Source organism: Seriola lalandi, unplaced genomic scaffold, assembly GCF_002814215.2.
Source record: "Seriola lalandi dorsalis isolate HSWRI2012SDOR001 ecotype SW California unplaced genomic scaffold, Sedor1 jcf7180002054883, whole genome shotgun sequence".
NCBI classification, from domain to species: domain Eukaryota; kingdom Metazoa; phylum Chordata; class Actinopteri; order Carangiformes; family Carangidae; genus Seriola; species Seriola lalandi.
Genome location: NW_019525658.1, coordinates 5,242,688 through 5,261,919, shown reverse-complemented (window position 1 = coordinate 5,261,919; position 19,232 = coordinate 5,242,688). Strand labels below are relative to the sequence as shown.

General features: G+C 43.0%; 1 protein-coding gene across 1 annotated transcript; it reads left to right on the top strand.

Annotated features, from left to right (window-relative positions):
* The first annotated feature begins 12,015 nt into the window (after window positions 1-12,015).
* On the top strand, window positions 12,016-18,982 carry neff1 (neuronal intermediate filament family member 1). The gene is made up of 4 exons (XM_023397788.2): window positions 12,016-12,961; window positions 15,002-15,319; window positions 15,822-15,946; window positions 16,838-18,982. The coding sequence occupies exons 1-4, from the start codon at window positions 12,053-12,055 to the stop codon at window positions 17,205-17,207; spliced, it is 1,722 nt and encodes a 573-aa protein (XP_023253556.1). The 5' UTR covers window positions 12,016-12,052; the 3' UTR covers window positions 17,208-18,982.
* Window positions 18,983-19,232: the final 250 nt, after the last annotated feature.

Sequence of the window (19,232 nt, the reverse complement as noted above, 5' to 3'; positions counted from 1 at the left end):
CCTTCCTTCCCTCCCTGTCTCCCTCTCCACCAGGACTGACCAAGTCTGAGGCCTCTGCTCTAGCTGGGCCTCTGCAGACTTCCTGTCCCCATGGTGATTTACATTTACCTCTGCAACACCTCTGAGACACCCGCCCACATCTAGTCCATCATCAGCGGTCAGTCTTTAGGGTGTCACTCGCTCCGCTCTGCACCAATCAAACGAGTGGGATTTTAAAGACACTCCATCCCCTCCATCCCCCCGTCCGTCCGTCAGAACCACAACTTTCAGCCAGAGAATGTTACCACACAATATCCCACTGCCTCTTTTTCTATGCCTCAAGAGCCATGGGAAGCACTTATGAGATTTTACCCTTCACACACACACATACACATACATTAACACAAACATACACACACCCCTCCATCGCTCCTAGTTGTCCAGTGAGACAAAGTCCTCCCAAAGGTGTGACACTGACATGATGCAGGGCTTTTTTTCTGCCCTGCTCACCAGTCAACCATCTGTGCATGGTAATTTGCACTTAAAATTGCTTTTGTAAACAAAACTGTATCATCTTTTTCAAACACTGTCTCTTAAAAACTAAAACGCCCCCCCCGCTGCAGCTGTTGCAGTAATGTTACCAGAAGTGAGTGTTTGAAACATGTCAGTGGTCTGCCTGTGCTGTGTGGGGCAGCAGACTTTGTGGACACTAAACTAACCTGTCGGGGCCAACAGCAATACGTCCCTTAGTACCCAGGCTTTGGCGGGCAATCTCGTAACTACCCTGTAATTTTATGTCACGCCTGCAGTTCTGAAGAGAAAGTTACACAAAAACAAACAAACAAAAAAAAAAATTTGTGCAGCATGAGATTGTGAAGGGGCCGGGGTGTACGGGAGGGTTTTCGTGGGTGGGTTTGATGTTTTCTGCCTCTCTCTGATGACGGTGGCGTTTTTACAGCATCCTTTTATCATATGTGTGTGTGTCATGTTTGAGCCTGGCGACGACAGGGGTCACTAGTAGGTTTGGAAACTCTAAACACCAGCCACCAGGCCGAATGCTGGTATATTTTTGGCAGGTGCTGGTACATTTTTTTGTACACTACTTCTTCACTGCCCCGTTCACCAGGCATTAAAAGGAAGGGAAAGATCCTATCTACTGAGAGCAGTCGAGAGACTGGAGCACATTCCACTACGTAGAGAGGACAGGCAGGTGAGGCTGATGGCATTATTTTTTGCGAATGGATGTTCCTGCCAATTACTGAGGAAGGGAGAGTTCAGCTTGAGACGAGTCACGCTGAACGACTCTCTTTGACTCTTCAGTGGGAGCACGCTGAGGGAGCTCGCCTCTTCCTGTGTGTTCACATCTGAAGAGCACAAAAGTGTTGAAACCACAGATTTTCTCTCCTTCGCCTTGCCTTGATAGCTATTTATTGTTTCTGCAAAAATGTACACCTTTTAATGTAAATAGTTTACAGAAAGATTTCTATGTCTATCAACAAATGTATTTATTAGATATACTAAATATATAGATGAATATATATATATAAATATATTTAATTAGTCATAGCCTATGTTCTTCTTGTGAGGTTTATTGAGAGTTTCCTATGTGTAGTTTGTTTGCACAGCCTAGTCAATCTATAGAATAGAGAATAGAAATGTCTCTTGTGCCTCGAGGCTTTTGTGTCTGTTCAGAAATCGGCACGGTGCTCCTAGGAAATGATGTTTTCTTTGTGGTTCTAATTTTTAGCTGTTGCAAAGCCATCTTGCCCTTTAACGGAGGGATAATAAAAAAAATCAGTTTTTTGAAAAATGTCAATTAAAAAAAAAAAAAAAGTGTATAAGTGAGAGGAGCTGGTGGCTCGGGTGAGCGCAGTGATGATGGCTCCTCTGGCAAAGCTGTGTGTTTGACCATCTCCGTGCCTGAGAACCTCAAACAAAATGGCTGTTAGTGCTTTGTTTGGTTCAGAATCATCCCTGGCAGGGAGAGGATTGCAGCTTTTCCTTCGTACATGTCCTCAACCCTGCAGCACAGCGCCAAAGGAATCTCCCCTGCTCCTGCTGCATCTGCCACTTGTAAATCTCAGTTAAAGCATGAAGATGGTACAACAAAAAACAAAAAAAGAAGAAAACTGAAAATTAGAAAAATACATATGCGATTGTTTAGTCTTTTCAGTGTGGAATGCTGCTTTTCTTTTTCTTTTTTTCTTTTTTTTGGTCAAAATTGAAACCTTTTCAAACGGAGAGGAACTGTGTAGCCACGCTGTAAGGGGTCTAAAGGGGAAATGTATTGCAAAGTAGGTGTGAGTGTGCAGATGTTTTCACGGAAGGTGAAGGTGTGTGCATGGGTATACGGTATGTGCAACTGTGCGTGAGTGTTTATTTATTTCGTCACTGTCTTCAGAGAGAATTTTTTTTCTGGGGTGGTAGAGGGTGGGTGGTTTAAAAAGAATTTGTAAGGCTCTCTTTCTGTTCTGGTTTTCTGTTCATTTGTTTCCTAGTAAAATGCAAAAAAAAGTCCACTTGACAAAGACTCCATGTATTAACCTAAGCATTAATGTGTGTCTGTGGTCGTCTCATGGTTCCTCCTTTTTTCCATCCATGGCCTGTTGTCTGTCTTCCGCCAATCTGTGTGTGTGTGTGTGTGTGTGCGTGTGTGTGTGCGTTTGCACATGCGCCCAAGAGTGAGTGTGACTCCCTCCTCCACATGCTGCGTTGGCCTCCATGGTGCCGAGGTGGGAGTGTGTGTGTGTGTGTGTGTGTGTGTGTGTGTGTGTGTGTGTGTGTGTGTGTGTGTGTGTGTATGTGTGTGTTCGCACAACTATTGCTCCTCATCACCCCCACCTCCCCTCTACGAAAACCCTGGTGCTCTAAGCATCTGCTTAAGAAGCAGGTGTGGAATCTCTCAAAGAACAAGACTACAGTCAGACCAGTTGTTTAAGCTACAGGTTTCAGCATCAGGGGAAACTCATGTTCATGTGTATATTTGGTTTTTGCACATTTTGTCCCTGCATACAAAGTGGCTGATAATGCCTTAAAACAGACACAAATGTACGACCTGACAGAAGTATATGATATGTATGAGTGTATATGATATATCGAAATGTATCACGAAGGTCATTCCTTTTCATTGTGACAGTCTCAGGCGTGGTGCTTTCATGCATTACACAGTACACACGAACACACAGACAACACCGCGTCATCGCTCCATGAACATCGTCGTCGCCTGCCACCTTTCTCTTCAGAAAGGTCAAGTGTCTGTTTGTTGAACAATTACTTAAAGGTGGATGTTTTGTGCACTTACTTTTTAAGAATTGTGGAATTTGGACACTGTCTTCTAAGGAAATCACTTCAAATGTGGAAAAAAAAAACCCTTTGGAAATGAATTGTGGAGCAGCAATTTATATTTGCCAGTGATATTAAAGGAATAAAACATTTGAAACCCTTATTTACCTACCTATCACCTTGTCATTGTCTTTATTTGTGCTTCAAGATGAAAAAGTCTGGACACTTATTATATTCTAAGAACAAATGAAAGCTTTTACCAAGGAACCCAACCCACCGGTTCTCCTACAATGACTAATCTTCATGTCGAGGTTGAATAGACAGTAATGAGGAGGTTTCTGCACAGGAGATGAAAGAAAGCCTCCACGGGGGCTTGATCCTCACCAGCCATCCAGTGTGTTTCAGAGTAATCTGCTGGCCAAATCCCAGGTTTGTATGATCACAGCCATCTGACTGCAGCTCAATAACCAACAAACACAAAGCCGGAGAAGGAGAAGAAAGAGGGGGATGGGCATCTTGAAAAGCATCCCACATCCCTCCTGGAGCTGCGTGACTGCTGAGGGGGAAGGGAGCAAAAGGAAAAGGTTTTTTTTTTTCTACCACAGAGCTCTGTAACTCCTTGTCAGCCTTGGAATCATTTCAATATATTCTCCATCTTGGGCTGGTTGTCATGGCTGGAGACGGAGATCTAAGAGGTGAAGCTGAAGCACAGAAATGCTCACATGTACTCAGTTCATTCTGGGTATGGGACAAGTCTTCTCCGCCATTTTTCTATGGTTACAAATATGCAGATATGTCAGGCTATACCCACTTTGACATGATAGATATATTTATAGTTTTTTATGCTCTTTATTAGGGGTAACACAATAAATCTAAGGGGTGGTGAAACTATTACTAAACAATATGACTTCCTCAAGACTAGGGCTGCACAATTAATTGAAATATTATTGAAATTGCACTATGGCCAAGTGCAACATCCAAAGGTAAAATCTGTCACCACTTACCACAAATGAAGTACTGTGGTGCCACTGAGATGCCCCCGACCTACAAATCATAAAGGAATATACTTGTTTGGTACAATACCCAACAAAAATCATCGTCATCATTTTATGTTACATACTGTTATATGTTATATATTATATTTCTAATGAAAGTAAAATACAAAATTTACCATTCCCACTATAGGCTTAGTCATGACTCATATCACTACATCTGCCAAAGTAATCGCAATGTGAACTTTTTGCAGATCATTCCGCCATACTCAAGACTGGGTTGTACCAGCTACCCATAAACTCAGTGGTAGCTTGTTATTATTATCTGGGTCGCAGCATTGAAACTTAAGAAATTTCCCAGCTAGTTAGATCCTTAGCAATGTGAAAATTGGGTTCTAGAAAACTGTTAGCCATGTTGAAAGCAAAGAAAAACCAACCTATCAACTATGTACAAAATTTCCAGTTTTAAGGCAGTAATTTGCTGATGATATAGCCAATTTAAATCTTAACCACTAGTCCTTGTATGTCTGTGGTACATTGTTTTATTTGCATACACAGAGAAATGTGTGTGTTTCAGAGTTAGCAGTATTCAATCAGTTAAAAATAAATGGGATTTATTCGGTCATGCTAACCTAGCTAACACTCAGTCGTACTCTAAAATTACAGGGATAATGTTTTGTAATTTGATGTATGTTGTGTTATTTTTGTGAAATGTAATTTAAAATATTTATTAAACAGCATTTTAGTGAAGTGCCATGTTAGAAGTGTTAACTATATTCTGACTTTAACGCCTCATTCTAAACAGGTAACATATTAGCAAGCCAACATCTATCTATCTATCTATCTATCTATCTATCTATCTATCTATCTATCTATCTAGCCATGAGTCAGTGTTGCTGTAAAATAATCAGTCAGTCACATCCTATTGTAAAGCACTTTGCAATAAACTGTCCACCAAAGGGCACACCTTACATTTAATCTGCACATGAAACAGGAGACAGACACTGCAATGCAGCGTATCCTGAGCAAAGCATAACATGCTCCAGCTGATTGTATTGACATAACCTACCTGCTGATGTGTGTGTGTATAGAAATGACAGAGTTGTATAAGTAAGTGTGTTAATTTGCAGGTGTGTGTCAGGGTCACAGGCCTACTGACCCACCTCTCCACGTCCTTCCTTGTCAGATTAGTCAAATCCGGCAGCTTATCCAGGCCCTGCACAACCAGCTTACTTTGACCTTCGCCTCCTAGGACTGCCCTGACCAATCATATACTTATACACACCCGCAAACAAGACACCCACACACACATACACACACATGCAAACAGACAACTAATGAAAGGAACACACCCGCATGACACAAACAGCCAAGCACAAACAAACAACAGATGATGTGCACCATGGAAACACACAACAACACCAAACCAAACATGAATTTCCCCTAGGGGATAAATAAAGTATCTATCTATCTATCTATCTATCTATCTATCTATAGTATCTATCTATCTATCTATCTATCTATCTATCTATCTATCTATCTATCTATCTATCTATCTATCTATCTATCTATCTATCTATCTATCAAACCCTGAGTGAGTACACAGCCATTCAATCATTTAACAGACATCAAGTCAACAATAATGACTCCCTCCACCCCCGTGACTCTCCACACAGTCATGGCTGTTGTATGATGATTAAGCACAGTCAGAAGTGGGATGGTATTCAATGGTAATGACTGTAACTCATTTGTTCCTCTTTTTTTACATGAATAAATTGTGTTTTACTTTGAAAAGACTAGGTTTTATTGTGTAGTTTGGGCCATGGTCACCTGGAGTTCATAGGTCATGGTACATTTTTCATGTGACATATTTTTACATGTCGTAGCAGGAACAACACAGGTGTAAAAATAACATTGATGAAACATTAATGGTTTAATAAAAGTTGGCTTACTGGGACATTTAATGGAACTGAGCCACCGTCACTATGGTTACACCTGTATTTTTGCTACTGTGGTAAGTCAAAACTGTTGAAAAAGGTCTATTATCATGTGTACATGGCTGTGGATCATCACATGACGGTTTTTAACAGCATCACAGGCCTGAAGGACAATTTAACAGATCTTCAATCCTCTAGTTTTATATTATGTAACACATACGTCCTCTACTGACGCATAAAGAGTAGTTATGAACAATCAAACTAGTGTGGATCCCAGACTTCTCCAATGATGTCTCCCGAGTGAAAGCTGAAACATTTTCACACCATGCCTCCAGTTTATTTATTGTTTATCTTGTATTTCCCTTTCCCCTGTCTGCCTGTCTGCCTGTCTGCCTGTCTGTCTGTCTGCCTGTCTGCCTGTCTGTCTGTCTGTCTGTCGGCCTGTCTGTCTGTCTGTGCTATGGGTGTGCCGCTCCTCTCTCTCTGCTGACTTCCTGGTTGCTGATCAACCTGCACACCTGCAATCCATGTACTCATCAACTCAGTAGTATATCAACCAAACATCCTCATCCAGGTTGTTTCAGCCAGTGTGGTAGCTCATGTTCTCAGGCCACTTAGAACCATGAAGCTTTGACTCTTGACTGATCAGTCATCCAGCCACACTCCCAATCCTGCCTTCACCTCTACTCTACCCTTCTTCCCTCCGCCCTCTGCCTTCATCTACTGTAATCCCCACCTCCATCCACCTTCACTGACAACTGGGATGGTAGTTAACCACCGTTCATTCTAACTCTGAGTCTGTGTCTTGCGTTTGGGTGTCCCCGTTGATTGTAACAGAACAGAGAGGAGCATGAAGCAAGTAATGGTGGACACGAAATCTGAACATGAGTGAAGCGCTGATGAACACGAGGATGAACAGTCCCGAAGGTGTGGCCGAGAATCAAGTCTTTAAGGAAGAAGTCTGATAGCAGCAAGGAGAGGAAACCATTGTTTGGGCGCAAGCATTTTTCATTGTTTTTGTCCTTTAGTGTTTCTGGTATATATTCCCGTTTGAGTGGTGCGTCCCCGATGGTGCCATCAACCATCTGCAGGGCCATCCAGTCACCAGTGGCAACCCAAAGCCAGTGATTGTATCTGAGCCTCACTGGATTTCATCACCTGAATAGAAGTCCTGCAGTAGCCACATACAGTTTGGCACCATGTCTCATCATAATGTCAGTGCAGGACGCGGCTCGGTGGCAACAGCCGTACATGATCATCCTCCATCACAGCCGACAGCTTAGATCAAGGGATAGAGAAGTGAGTGTGTGAGTGTGAGTGTGTATATGTGTGTTTTGAATGCTTATGTGTATATGCAAACAGATGGAGGAGATCGTCTGCGTGTGGGAAAGGGGGCTCTCGAGGGACCAGAGAGAAGAGTGCACATCAGACAAGATCAGTGCATCCAAGATAGAACAAAAGCGAGCGAGTGGAGTGGCCTCTACGTGACACATAGTAAAGCCTCTCATAGAAACCCTCGCTTAATGCCTGTGAGTAACACCTGGCATATCAAAGCACCGAAGAGAAATTAGTTTCAAAGCAGCAGGGCCACTGGAGAACGGTTTGTGCTGGGGCCTCCGTCGAGATCTGGATTTTCTGACTTATCAAATGCCATTATATGTGTATAGAAAATATCACCACTCAGTGCTTAGACATTAAAACATATACTACCTGTGTTACCTCTTCAGTCCATCATGATACCATCAGTCAGATGGCAATTGTTTCCTTTACTGTGTTTTCATTACAGTGTTGAATCCAATAAATATGTAGGAGCCCTGTGGAACAGTGTTTACAGTGTTTACTAGTCTATTAGATGAAACCACTTTGAGGAGAGTGTGGCTGTGTAGGCAGCAGCAGTGGTTGGGACAGCAGAAGAAGATGAGTTAGAGTAGGAGGTTGGTGAAGTGAGTGTAGTAATATAATGTTGCAGTCCCATCTGGGGAGGTGGGGCGACAGGGTAAACAAATAATATCCTCTCCCTCCCTCAGCACTAACATGAACACATATTACAACATGTAGACTGAGGGAGATTGTATATCTGCCACCTCATATTGCCAGGTCCAAACAGATCACATGATAACTCTGAACCACTGAGACCATGACTGGAATGACGCAAGGCTACTATCTCATCACATTTATATACTGTAACATTGTTTGTAAAAGGGTTTCTATTATTCTGTATGAGAAAAATGATTGGTGCTTCCCTTATAGACAGACTTCCCTTTTACAAACCAAGGATGCTCACACAGCAGGACCGTAGAAAATAAACTCCCACAATGTCATGATAGCTTATGGACATTTTCAGTATTTAAAATAAAAAACAAAGGTGGTGGTAAGAGCACAGAAACCTCCTCATTGTGGATTTTCTGTCACTAACATTAGCCTCATATTGCTATTGATGCAGTGTATACAGGCAAAGGTTCACTATAACAAACTGTGTTAATAAAGGATTTAATAAGTATTATTTATCAGCTGCACACTGGGATCACACCAGTTTGTAAACGTGAAACCTTTTCCATTAACATTAGGTGACAGTATGATCTGTCTTACCTTAAAAACAGGAAGTTTGTTCTTACCAAACTGTGTGCAAAACTATCCACCGCCATATTAAAATTCAGGGCTGTGATTAGATTGCTACATGCTAATAGCTAACATGCAGTATAAGCTAAGGTTGAGGATACTGAACATTTTCAGCACATTACTTTTGCATTTCATGCAGTTGACCGCACACAATCAATTTCTGATATTTCCTGATAAGCTCTCAGTTACTATGGCTTGTTTTTGATCAGTCACTCACAGGGACATTGCTGCGAAACTTGACTATAAGCCTTTTTCATGGCAGATATTTTAATAGGTCATAGTAGGAGAAGCACAGGTGTAACTCACAACATTAATGATTGCATGGTTCCAGTAACGGTTCCAGTAACAGCTCCAGTAAGGCAACATGTCTTGTATATCAACAAGGCCTTGTATATGACTAATATTTTATTGAATGCAGCCATCATTAACATGGTTTCTCCAACCATGGCTTCTCGAAACATCTATATTATAAAGGTCTGTTATCTGGCATTGCTCCATGTGTGCTTATGCTTTCTTTTCCTTTTTGTGCTCAACACAAAATATATTTTAGAGAGGACATTTTTCCATTAACCTTTCACTTGTTCCACCATTTGCCATTGGCACAAACCCTGAGAGCATCCTCTGCGTCTGTAGTGGAAGAACAGCGCCCTCTTCCTGCGTTTTTGTCGTAAAACAGTCAGACTGCATACTTCCTGTGATATCCAACTAGTGGCTCTGTCTCCATGCAAAAAGCAAAGTAGGGAGTGCTCAAGGCTGCCAACTGTGGTGTTGTTTGTTTACACTCATTATACTGTTGTGTCAGAATTAATGTTGTTGTTTGTTTATTATATTATTATAGAAACACTGCACATTGTACCTGTAGACAGAAATGGAAGCCGGTTTATGACACTGCAGTAAGCGCACTGGTTTTGTATTACAGCTGATGGGATACTTCACTGACTAAGTGAATAAGCATTTGATGGCATGTATCACTCTGCTTTCATTAAAATAAGGCGCTGTCTGTCCTGTTACTGGGCTGTGGTAACTTCGAATGAGGAGGCAGAGAAAGACATAATGATAGAAATCAGACATTTCTATCTACCTGTCATTTCCTGCTGAGTCACTGACAACCTCTCTCCTCAGTCGACCACCTTTTGTTACCACAGACAGTAAAATTGGCTGGGTGGCCTTGGTAGAGCGCTACAGTCTCTCCCCCTCTCTCTCCCTCTCTCTCTCTCGAGCTACCTTCCAGTCTGCCTGTATGAGTTTGTATTCAGTCATGTTTTATCAATCCTGATTAATTGAACTATGTGACATCAGACCTGATGTTGATGTTATCTGTCTTCATTTGGTGTATGTGTGCAGCTCCATACCCTGAAAACTAACTAGTTGAGTGACCTTGAGGGTTGATCAACACATCATAGTCTTCTATTCATGACCACTGTGCCCATGTTATATTCACAGTCATGTACACAGTAATATAGGCCATGATGTTAGTATGAAGAAATTTTAACATTAAAGTGTTACTGATGATAACAGTAAGTCTGAGGTTATGCTCAGCTTCAGTTCATGTCTGCTGGACATGTGAAGCATCACTGATGGCTTAGCGCCCCCTACTGGTTAACATGTGTAACGAAACATATCTATCTATCTATCTATCTATCTATCTATCTATCTATCTATCTATCTATCTATCTATCTATCTATCTCATCAAAGCCTTCATACAGTAAAAGTAAAACTAAAATATCAAAATGTATTTTACATATATTGACATTGCTTTCATATTGGGGTGGAGATAAATGCAAGGCTCCAGTTTTCTGATTTTTGAAAAAATAAAGATCACCGTCATGATTAAAAGAAAAACCTAGAGAAAGAAGCTGACCTGCACTAAAGAGAAATTGCAAACACAGTGTCACACTTGAAGGAACATTTTAAAAATCATGTTTAAAGACAAGAATTCAAGGTTGATCTAGTGTATCTGTAATGGATATGTTGTTTCTGAGTAAATGCTTTCTCTTAATAACAATGTTTAGGCCTACTGACTTAAGGCTAAATAAAGAAGGTGACTGATATGAAGAAAATGACTGTATTCACATTCTCATTGTAAAAGCAGCACCATCAGACATGGTTTAAAGTGATTTAAGATGACTTGGCGTTGGGTGTAATGCACATTCCCACTGTTTGGGCTGTTTTCCAGACAGCCGGTGTACCGGAGGCGCCTTGTGTGGTGGTGGTGGTGTGTGGTGGTGGTGGTGGTGGGGAGGCTGCAGTCCTGTGGGTGGGAGCTCTCTCCTTTACATGGGCGTGGTCCCGCGCCTGCCTGGATCAGGACCAAGGCCAGCGACAGCTCTGCGCAGCACTTTAACGTCACGCAGGCCAGACATGACTTTTTGTTTTTCACCAAACTGAGACCCAACACTGGGGAAAATATACACCCTCCACATTAATATTAACTTCAAAGGAAATACTTATACCTACTATTGGTTATTTGTGGAATCAAGTTTAGACACATCTGTGGGGAACTATATACAGGCTGTACTGCATACACATGATGGAAGTTTTAGCCTATTTATAGCACCCTTTAAGCCTGCCTGGTAAACACATAACTGAATATAATTAATTTCATATGTGTGGGATCCATTATATGATGACGACCAACAGGAGGTCACATTTACTATATACCACTGCATCACTGGTGTTTCACTGTGGTGAGACAGTGATGGGGTGTGAGAGCAACAATCAGGCCGCTGTAATGAGTCTCATCCTGTATTCCGATATTGCGGAGGTCGGCGGGGATGAGGGCGCTGGATGTAGACTGCAGCATCAAAACACACTCACTAGCGCACAGCTCCACACATCGATCCCATTTGCCATTCTGCTGGGACAGCAAAGAAAAACTGCAATGACAGTGGACAGTATGGACTGGGGTAACATGAGACAGTCCAGAGGGATAACAGCTGTACTGGGGAAATGACATGTCACATGACATTTTATTATGATGTGGTTTTATTTGCAGTCAGAACACTAAAGGAAATCATGAGTTAATAACTTAATGAAAGTGAAGTTTATTAAGTTTCCAGGTCAGACAGGCCACAACAAAGCCCCAATACCAAACATGATGGTCATATAGAGTTGTTGTATTGATGCCTGAGCTTCAAGGCAGAAGAGAGGAGCTGCATGAGTGAATTCGTGTCTCCCCAGAGGGTGGAGGCTTTCTGCAAAAGCTGCAGGTTTCCCCTCATCTTCTGTTGTCTCTGCGTCAAATGATGCGTCGGCGCCTTCACTATAAAAGCACCTGTCCTGGCCAGACATCACTCGCATCTCACTCTCTCTCTCACACACACTCTCACCCTCACACACTCCTGAACTCCACACACTCTCCCGTACAGAGCAGTGGGACCGGACACCGCCGAGGTAAAGGAAACATGAGTTACTCCAGCGAAATTTACAACAGCAGCTCCTATCGGAAGATCTTCGGAGATGCCCCCCGATCCGGCCGCGTGGGTCTCGGCAGCAGCAGCAGCCCGTCCCGCCTGCACTCTGCAGGATACCGCAGTAGCCACCGCACCTATGGTTCCCCCTCCGTGATGTCTTCCACCACCTACCGCAGAACAGCGGCGCCCGGCCGCGTCTTCTCCTCCATGCCGGACTCCATGATGGACCTGACCCAGTCCACCGCGGTCACCAATGAGCTCAAGATCATCCGCACCAACGAGAAGGAGCAGCTGCAGGGCCTCAACGACCGCTTCGTGTCCTTCATTGAAAAAGTGCACAACCTGGAGCAGCAGAACAAAGTCCTGGAGGCGGAGGTCACGCTGCTGCGCCAGCGCCACAGCGAGCCATCCCGCCTGCACGAGCTGTACGAACAGGAGATCCGCGAGCTGCGGGCGCGCGTGGAGGAACTGACGCACGAGAAGAGCCAGATGCACCTGGACTGCGTGCAGATGAACGAGACGCTGGAGCGCGTGAGGGAGAAGCTGGATGAGGAGACCAGGCTGCGCGAGGAGGCGGAGAACACCCTGAAGGGCTACCGGAAGGACGTGGACGACGCCACACTGGCACGTCTGGAGCTGGAGAAGAAAGTTGAGTCACTGCTGGACGAGATCGCCTTCCTCAGGAAAGTTCATGAGGAGGAGCTCCAGGAGCTGCAGACGTCCCTGCAGGCCACACAGGTACACACCCCACACAGGTACACATCCACACACAGGTAGCCTACACTTCACACACAGGTACACATCCCTCTGGGCTCTGATAACCTGTAGTCTGACAGGTTGTAGAAACAGCTTTGGTCCACTTGTCAGATTTATAGTCAACCACTAGTCTTCAGTGTGACACTGACACAAACCTCATGATCTTCATACTAAATCAGTTTTACCAAGTCGAAATACTCAACATATTACATAATGTTGCTGAGGCTCGTGGACTGACAGTGACAGAATCAAACTTAATGGTGGGCTGTTCCCTGTGTTTTTTCAGTAGTTTCAGTAGACAAAAACTTTCCTATAATACTGCAAATAGTATAATATTCACCAGATGAAAGTACTGACTTGTTACAGATGACCTTATACACTGTTAATAATAGCTACTTGGTCAAATACACAGTCCACCATGACCACTGTTTCTATAGGCTACTGCGTGGATAGTCTAACAAAGTCTTAAAGCAGTCTTGAGCTGTTTCTGTTTGTCCGACCAGCTGCGTCCTCATCAAACTCAACACTGCGCACTGGATAATTGATGGCACTGCAGTTCCGTTTCAGCACCGCGCGCTGTCCCTCCCTCCCTCCCTCCCTCCCTCCCCCCTCTCAGAAAATCTGTGTTCTCGAGAGTCCCTGCAACGTCCCGCCGAGCGATCAGTCAGTCACGGCCGCTTGCAAAACTTTCAAAATTGAGTTTGCCTCAGTCATTACATGTTCAGGCTCAAACAGTGTGTCCCCTTTTTTCGACAGTAAGTTCATGTCGTCGTTGCTGTTTAGTTTAAAGTATGTGGGCGTCATGTTACAGGGTCCCCTCAAATAAAAATACTCTTAGTGCAACAAGGTCATTGTAAGAGAAGGGAAGCTACTGCAAACTCCGCCCTTATCCAAATAATACTGTGGGTGTGATGGTGGTGTTTTTATTAGAGGAGGTGAGGAAGGGGTGCAGAGAGGGGAGGGCGGGAGAAAAATGCGGAGAAATAGCGCATAATCCAAGGGTGTGGTCGTCCTCAGAGGGAGCAGGGGGGACAAACCCTGTGAGGAACACCTAGCATCAAGCTGAACTGTTTTAACAGCAGCATAACAGAGGGAATACTGTCAGAGCTTAACCAAAAAAGTTTTAGTATGCCATCAATAACACTGACTTCTGTTCAAATACACAAGCTGCTGGAGTTTATATGGAGCTGTTAGTTATGTAAGATCATCATGTTGCAGATGGAGCAAACAGAAACAGAGAAACAAAGAGTCTGGGGTGGGAAGGCAGCTTTCACTGCAACTTTGAGCAGAGATCAATTCACTGAATGCTCAGTGGCATTAAGTAAGTCATGCGTTTGAGTGATGGTTGCCGGGTAGATTTCTCCAGGGCTTCTCTCCTCTTCCCTGCAGGGAATATTTTTGCCATGTAAGCTATTGACAGCACAGCTTTCTCCCTCCTATAGAGGAGCAGAGTCAGCAGTCGATTAATCAGTCCTGCAGCAGTCTCGTTCACCGGACTGCAACTCAGCTCATCAACACATTGCTCATCTTTTACGTACGTGTGTGTCACCAGAGGCAGCACAGTGTGACAGAAAACACAGTGTGTATTGAACGCAGCAACTAATAACAGAACAAAACAGCATTCGCCAGTGGACAGCAGTTTAATTATGAGTTTAGTTTAGTTTTTTGAGAGGCTTTTTAATGATGTTTAGCAGATAGACACGTGTTAATCTGTCCAGGACAAGCAGAACAGAGAAGAAGGTTTTCCCATTTGAACCAATAATTTGATGATGTTCTGATCACCAAATGCTTGTCTGACCAATCCTACACATTACTTTGGTCACCTTTATCTTACATAAACTTTAATAAAACCCCAAATGATAGAAAATTTTCACCTGGGTAAAAGGTTAAATATTAAAAAAGTGACTCAGAATAAAATAACAAAAAACACATTCAAACACAATCAGTTTCACATCTCACTGCTTTTTTACAGACATAATCCCTGTCTATAAACTAAGACCTACTGCCTTCTCTTATGTCCAGGTGTCAGTGGAGATGGACATGAGTAAACCGGACCTGGCCGCCGCCCTGAAGGACATCCGGGCTCAGTACGAGAACCTGTCCTCCAGGAACCAGGTCCAGGCAGAGGAGTGGTACCGCTCCAAGTTTGCCAGCGTGACCGAGGCGGCTGCCCGCAACCAGGACGCCATCAAGCATTCCAAGGAGGAGCTGAGTGAGTACCGCAGGCAGGTGCAGGCCCGCACCTTGGAGATCGAGTCCCTCAGGGGCCACAACGAGGCTCTGGAGAGGCAGATTGCCGAGATGGAGGATCGCCATAACAATGAAGTTGGTGAGATGCAGGTATGTAAATGATATGGGGTAGTAAGTTTTTGATTGTTTGTTTTTTCTAATTCTATTTATTCAATCTTTATTTAACCAGGTAAATCCCACTAAAGGTGGAAACCTGATCAATACAGAAGGAAAAAAATTGCAAAAATCAGGCAACAGATAAAACTAAAACCAGTTAATAACACAAGCCGTATTTGTCTCATAAGGCCAAAGGATGAGGCCAGAGTTATCACACTCATCAGTTGAGCTCTCTGAATTCTCCGCAGGGTGGACACTGATGAAGGACACAACCTGGGATGTCTAATTAAAGATATCTTTTATGAATCACTTTCATATTAAAAATGAATGCAGCCCTTCTTCAGTGTGACAGCACACAAATTAAAATCTTTTCTTAGATGTTTATCAGCACATTTTTAATCCATCTCTTTTCATGACTCCTGGACAAAATAATTATATTTCATAACGGGATCTTTTGTGTGTGTGTGTGTGTGTGTGTGTGTGTGTGTGTGTGTAGGACACCATCCAGCAGCTGGAGGGTGCTCTCCGCAGCACCAAGGGAGAGATGTCCCGTCATCTGCGTGAGTACCAGGACCTACTGAACGTCAAGATGGCGCTGGACATTGAGATCGCTGCCTACAGGTTAGCGTTGCATTACATACAACACAGCAATCATCAGTTAGAAGATTCACCTGTGTTAGTTTTGAAATCGTGTAATACCAGGTATCATCCCTTATTTTGCTTATTTTAAACATTTATATGAAGAATAACAAGAATAAGTTCATGAATGTTGAATATTGAAAGAATAATGGTTATTCTTTTATTGTGCATTTTGTTTTTCTTCATCTTTTTGAAGTTCAGTGGATCCAATACCATAAAATGCACAATTCCTGATAAGAAATTAATTTTCTTTTTAGTTGTTGAAAGTTTGATTTTCAGTTTCAAGTTTTCAGTTAATATTTTATTCATGCATGTCTTGGAAAATGCCGTCAACATAACAATGAGCTTCACTTCCACTCTGAAATTTATTTCAAGCATTTTTAAAATTAAACTCGTATTGGGAGAGCAGTGGCCTAGTTTTCAAGACACATGGTGTATGACAGCAGCGTTTGATTCTGGCCACGGACCTTTGTTTCATGTTCCTGTCACCACACAATTCCTGCATCTGAACTGTGAAAAGCCAAAATGCCAAAAAAAGAAAATCTCTAAAATTAAGAAATTAAATCATCTACCATTTGTTTAAAATGCTTTTACACAGAGGAATCGACCCTTTTCCCACTGCAACAGATCAAAGTAACTGAAAGCTGACAATAACCTAATCCGCATGTTCTGGGCAGATATACAGAAACAGACAGCAGAGGTGCTGCCACTGATACACCAGTGACATTAGATCCCCCAGCAGAGACATACTCAGATAATAATAGAAACGAAACCAGACTAGAAGGTCGTCATCTCTGTTCCCTGTCTCACTCTCTCTCTCTCTCTCTGTCTCCCTCTCTCCATTTCTATCTCTCTCGCTCTCTGTCTGTACAGGAAGCTGCTGGAAGGTGAGGAGTGCCGCCTCAGCTCTGTTGGTGGAGCCATGGTCCAGTCGGGCTACCCCGGCTTCTCCTACATGTCAGCCCGAACCTACACCCTGGGCGCCTACAGGAAGTCCAGTGCCAAGCCTGAGGAGGAGGAAGAGGAGGCAGAAGAGGAGGAGAAGGAGGAGGAGGAGGGAGAGGAGGGAGAAGATGAGGGAGAAGAGGGAGATGAGGGAGACGAGGGAGAAGAGGGAGAGGAGGGAGATGACCAGGACGAGGGCGAGGAGGAGGAGGAAGAGGAGGAGGAAGAGGAGGAGAAGCCAAAGGAGAAAGAGGAGAAGGAGAAGAAGAGCCCTAACGGCAAGACCAGCAAGAGCTAAACTGCTTGTGTCATCGTCATCATCATCATCAATAACACATTCCACCTCCCACCAATCACTCGTATGGATCTGGTTACTGATCACATAATCTGTCTCACACACACACACACACACACACACACACACACACACACACACACACACACACACACACACACAGAAACACACACTCTTCTGCACACTCCAGATGCCTCACTCACACCTTCTGTGTTTTCTGTCTCTGTTTGCTCTGTAACTCAGAAGTGATTAGTTCAAAGCGTATTAGACAGAGAAGGAGCTTTAGGAGGGAGTAGATGTCTTACAAAGGCAGACGGGTTCAAAACGTCATGATTTTACATCACATCAGCGCAGACAGACGTGCGGAAAGCTGAGCATGATGCCACCAAGTCTCATAATGATTTCTCCTCACACAAGCAACAGTAAATGTGCCATCGACGATCAATATTCACAGTAAGAGCAATCAATAATACCTTGAAAGTAACAATTACGTCAGCACACAGACTTTAAGATAAATGCACAGATCTTGGAGCATGTGAAACAGCAAGTCCAACTTTTACGGTGCTATTTGATTTTTACATTTAAAAGTTGGGGAGTAAAGATTTTATCGCAGAACAAAGCTCCACCAGCTCAAAATGTCGGGATGTTTAACGGAACAAAAAGCTTCTATTTGAACTGTAAGTCGGACCCCACCTTTTAACATACAGTAGCAGGCGAATGCTTTCCACTCCCCTCTTTTCTTCAACTCCTCTCCATTACTCTCCACTTAGTTCTACATCTCATCCCACCACGACAAAATGAAATGTACCACTAACCATTTCTAGCCCCTCTCCCATTCTGTTTTGTTCCCTGCAGCGTCACAGCACGGCAATAACGGCAACTCGGAGCTCAGAAAAACTGTATATACAAATGTGTTGGGAGGGTGGGTGGTATTTTCAGTGGCTGGGAGGGAGGAGTGCTGCAGCTTCTCCACCAGGAAGTGCATCTTTGGGAATGAAAAGTATAGAGTTTAAATTGCTGCTATATATATAAATATATATATTTTGGGAATATGAATTATCCCCCCTTTGATTGATTCATTTGTCAAGGAATTTCTCACCTGTCAATATTAAGTATCTATAATTAAATCCACTTCTTAACTTTATTTCCCTTCATTTTCAAAGAAAACCAACCCTTATTATTGTTTCTCCTCCTCCACAAACATGGTGGTGCTTTTGTTTAATTTAGCTTGACACAGGAAACAAGGTGGAGGTGAGCGTGGCTGTCGGTGTCAGTACAGCTGGCGGTGACACTGACAGCCCTCAGCTCAGACTGCAAGTGGCAGGTGGGGCACATGTCGCCGGGGTCATGGTTATATGGTACAGAGTCGCATATAAGGGCTATTTTCACCATAACTCTTTCTATCACTTTGCCCTGAACTGTCTGCATCGCCATCGTTCATCATTTCACAGACGTTTGATTTTTTTTCTTGACAAATGAATCGACCAACAGGCATGAATGCATGGCCTGACTCTTGGAGCTTGAATATCTAAAGGATGGGGGTAGATTTTTTTGCTTGTTGTGTGTTCAGTTAAAAAAATAAATAAAATAAAATTGCCTTAACCATGACTGAAAGTTAAAATAAAACATGATTTCACCTGCATCTCACTTGTTTCTGGGGAGGCTGAGGAGTGCTAACACTTTCCAGACCGTTCTGCTATACAACTGTGACTGTATGTGCTGCTATCTCATGCAGTGATATTCCTCTCAAAGCCAAATAAAAACATTTATTAACCAAACATTCACCGTATCTCTGTGTCGTCAATGTCATTGGTAAATATTATAATTATTACAATATTCTTTCACTGCTATAATGGACATAATTAAAAAACACAAAAGATACATTGATTTTCAAGGAATCAGAATCAGAATCAGAATCAGAATACAGGGGGAATTAGATTAGGTTAACGTTGCTCCCTCAGCAAAGAAAAGAAAATAGGAAGTAGATTACAAAGGTAAAGATAAAAAGATGAAGCTAAAAGATAATCA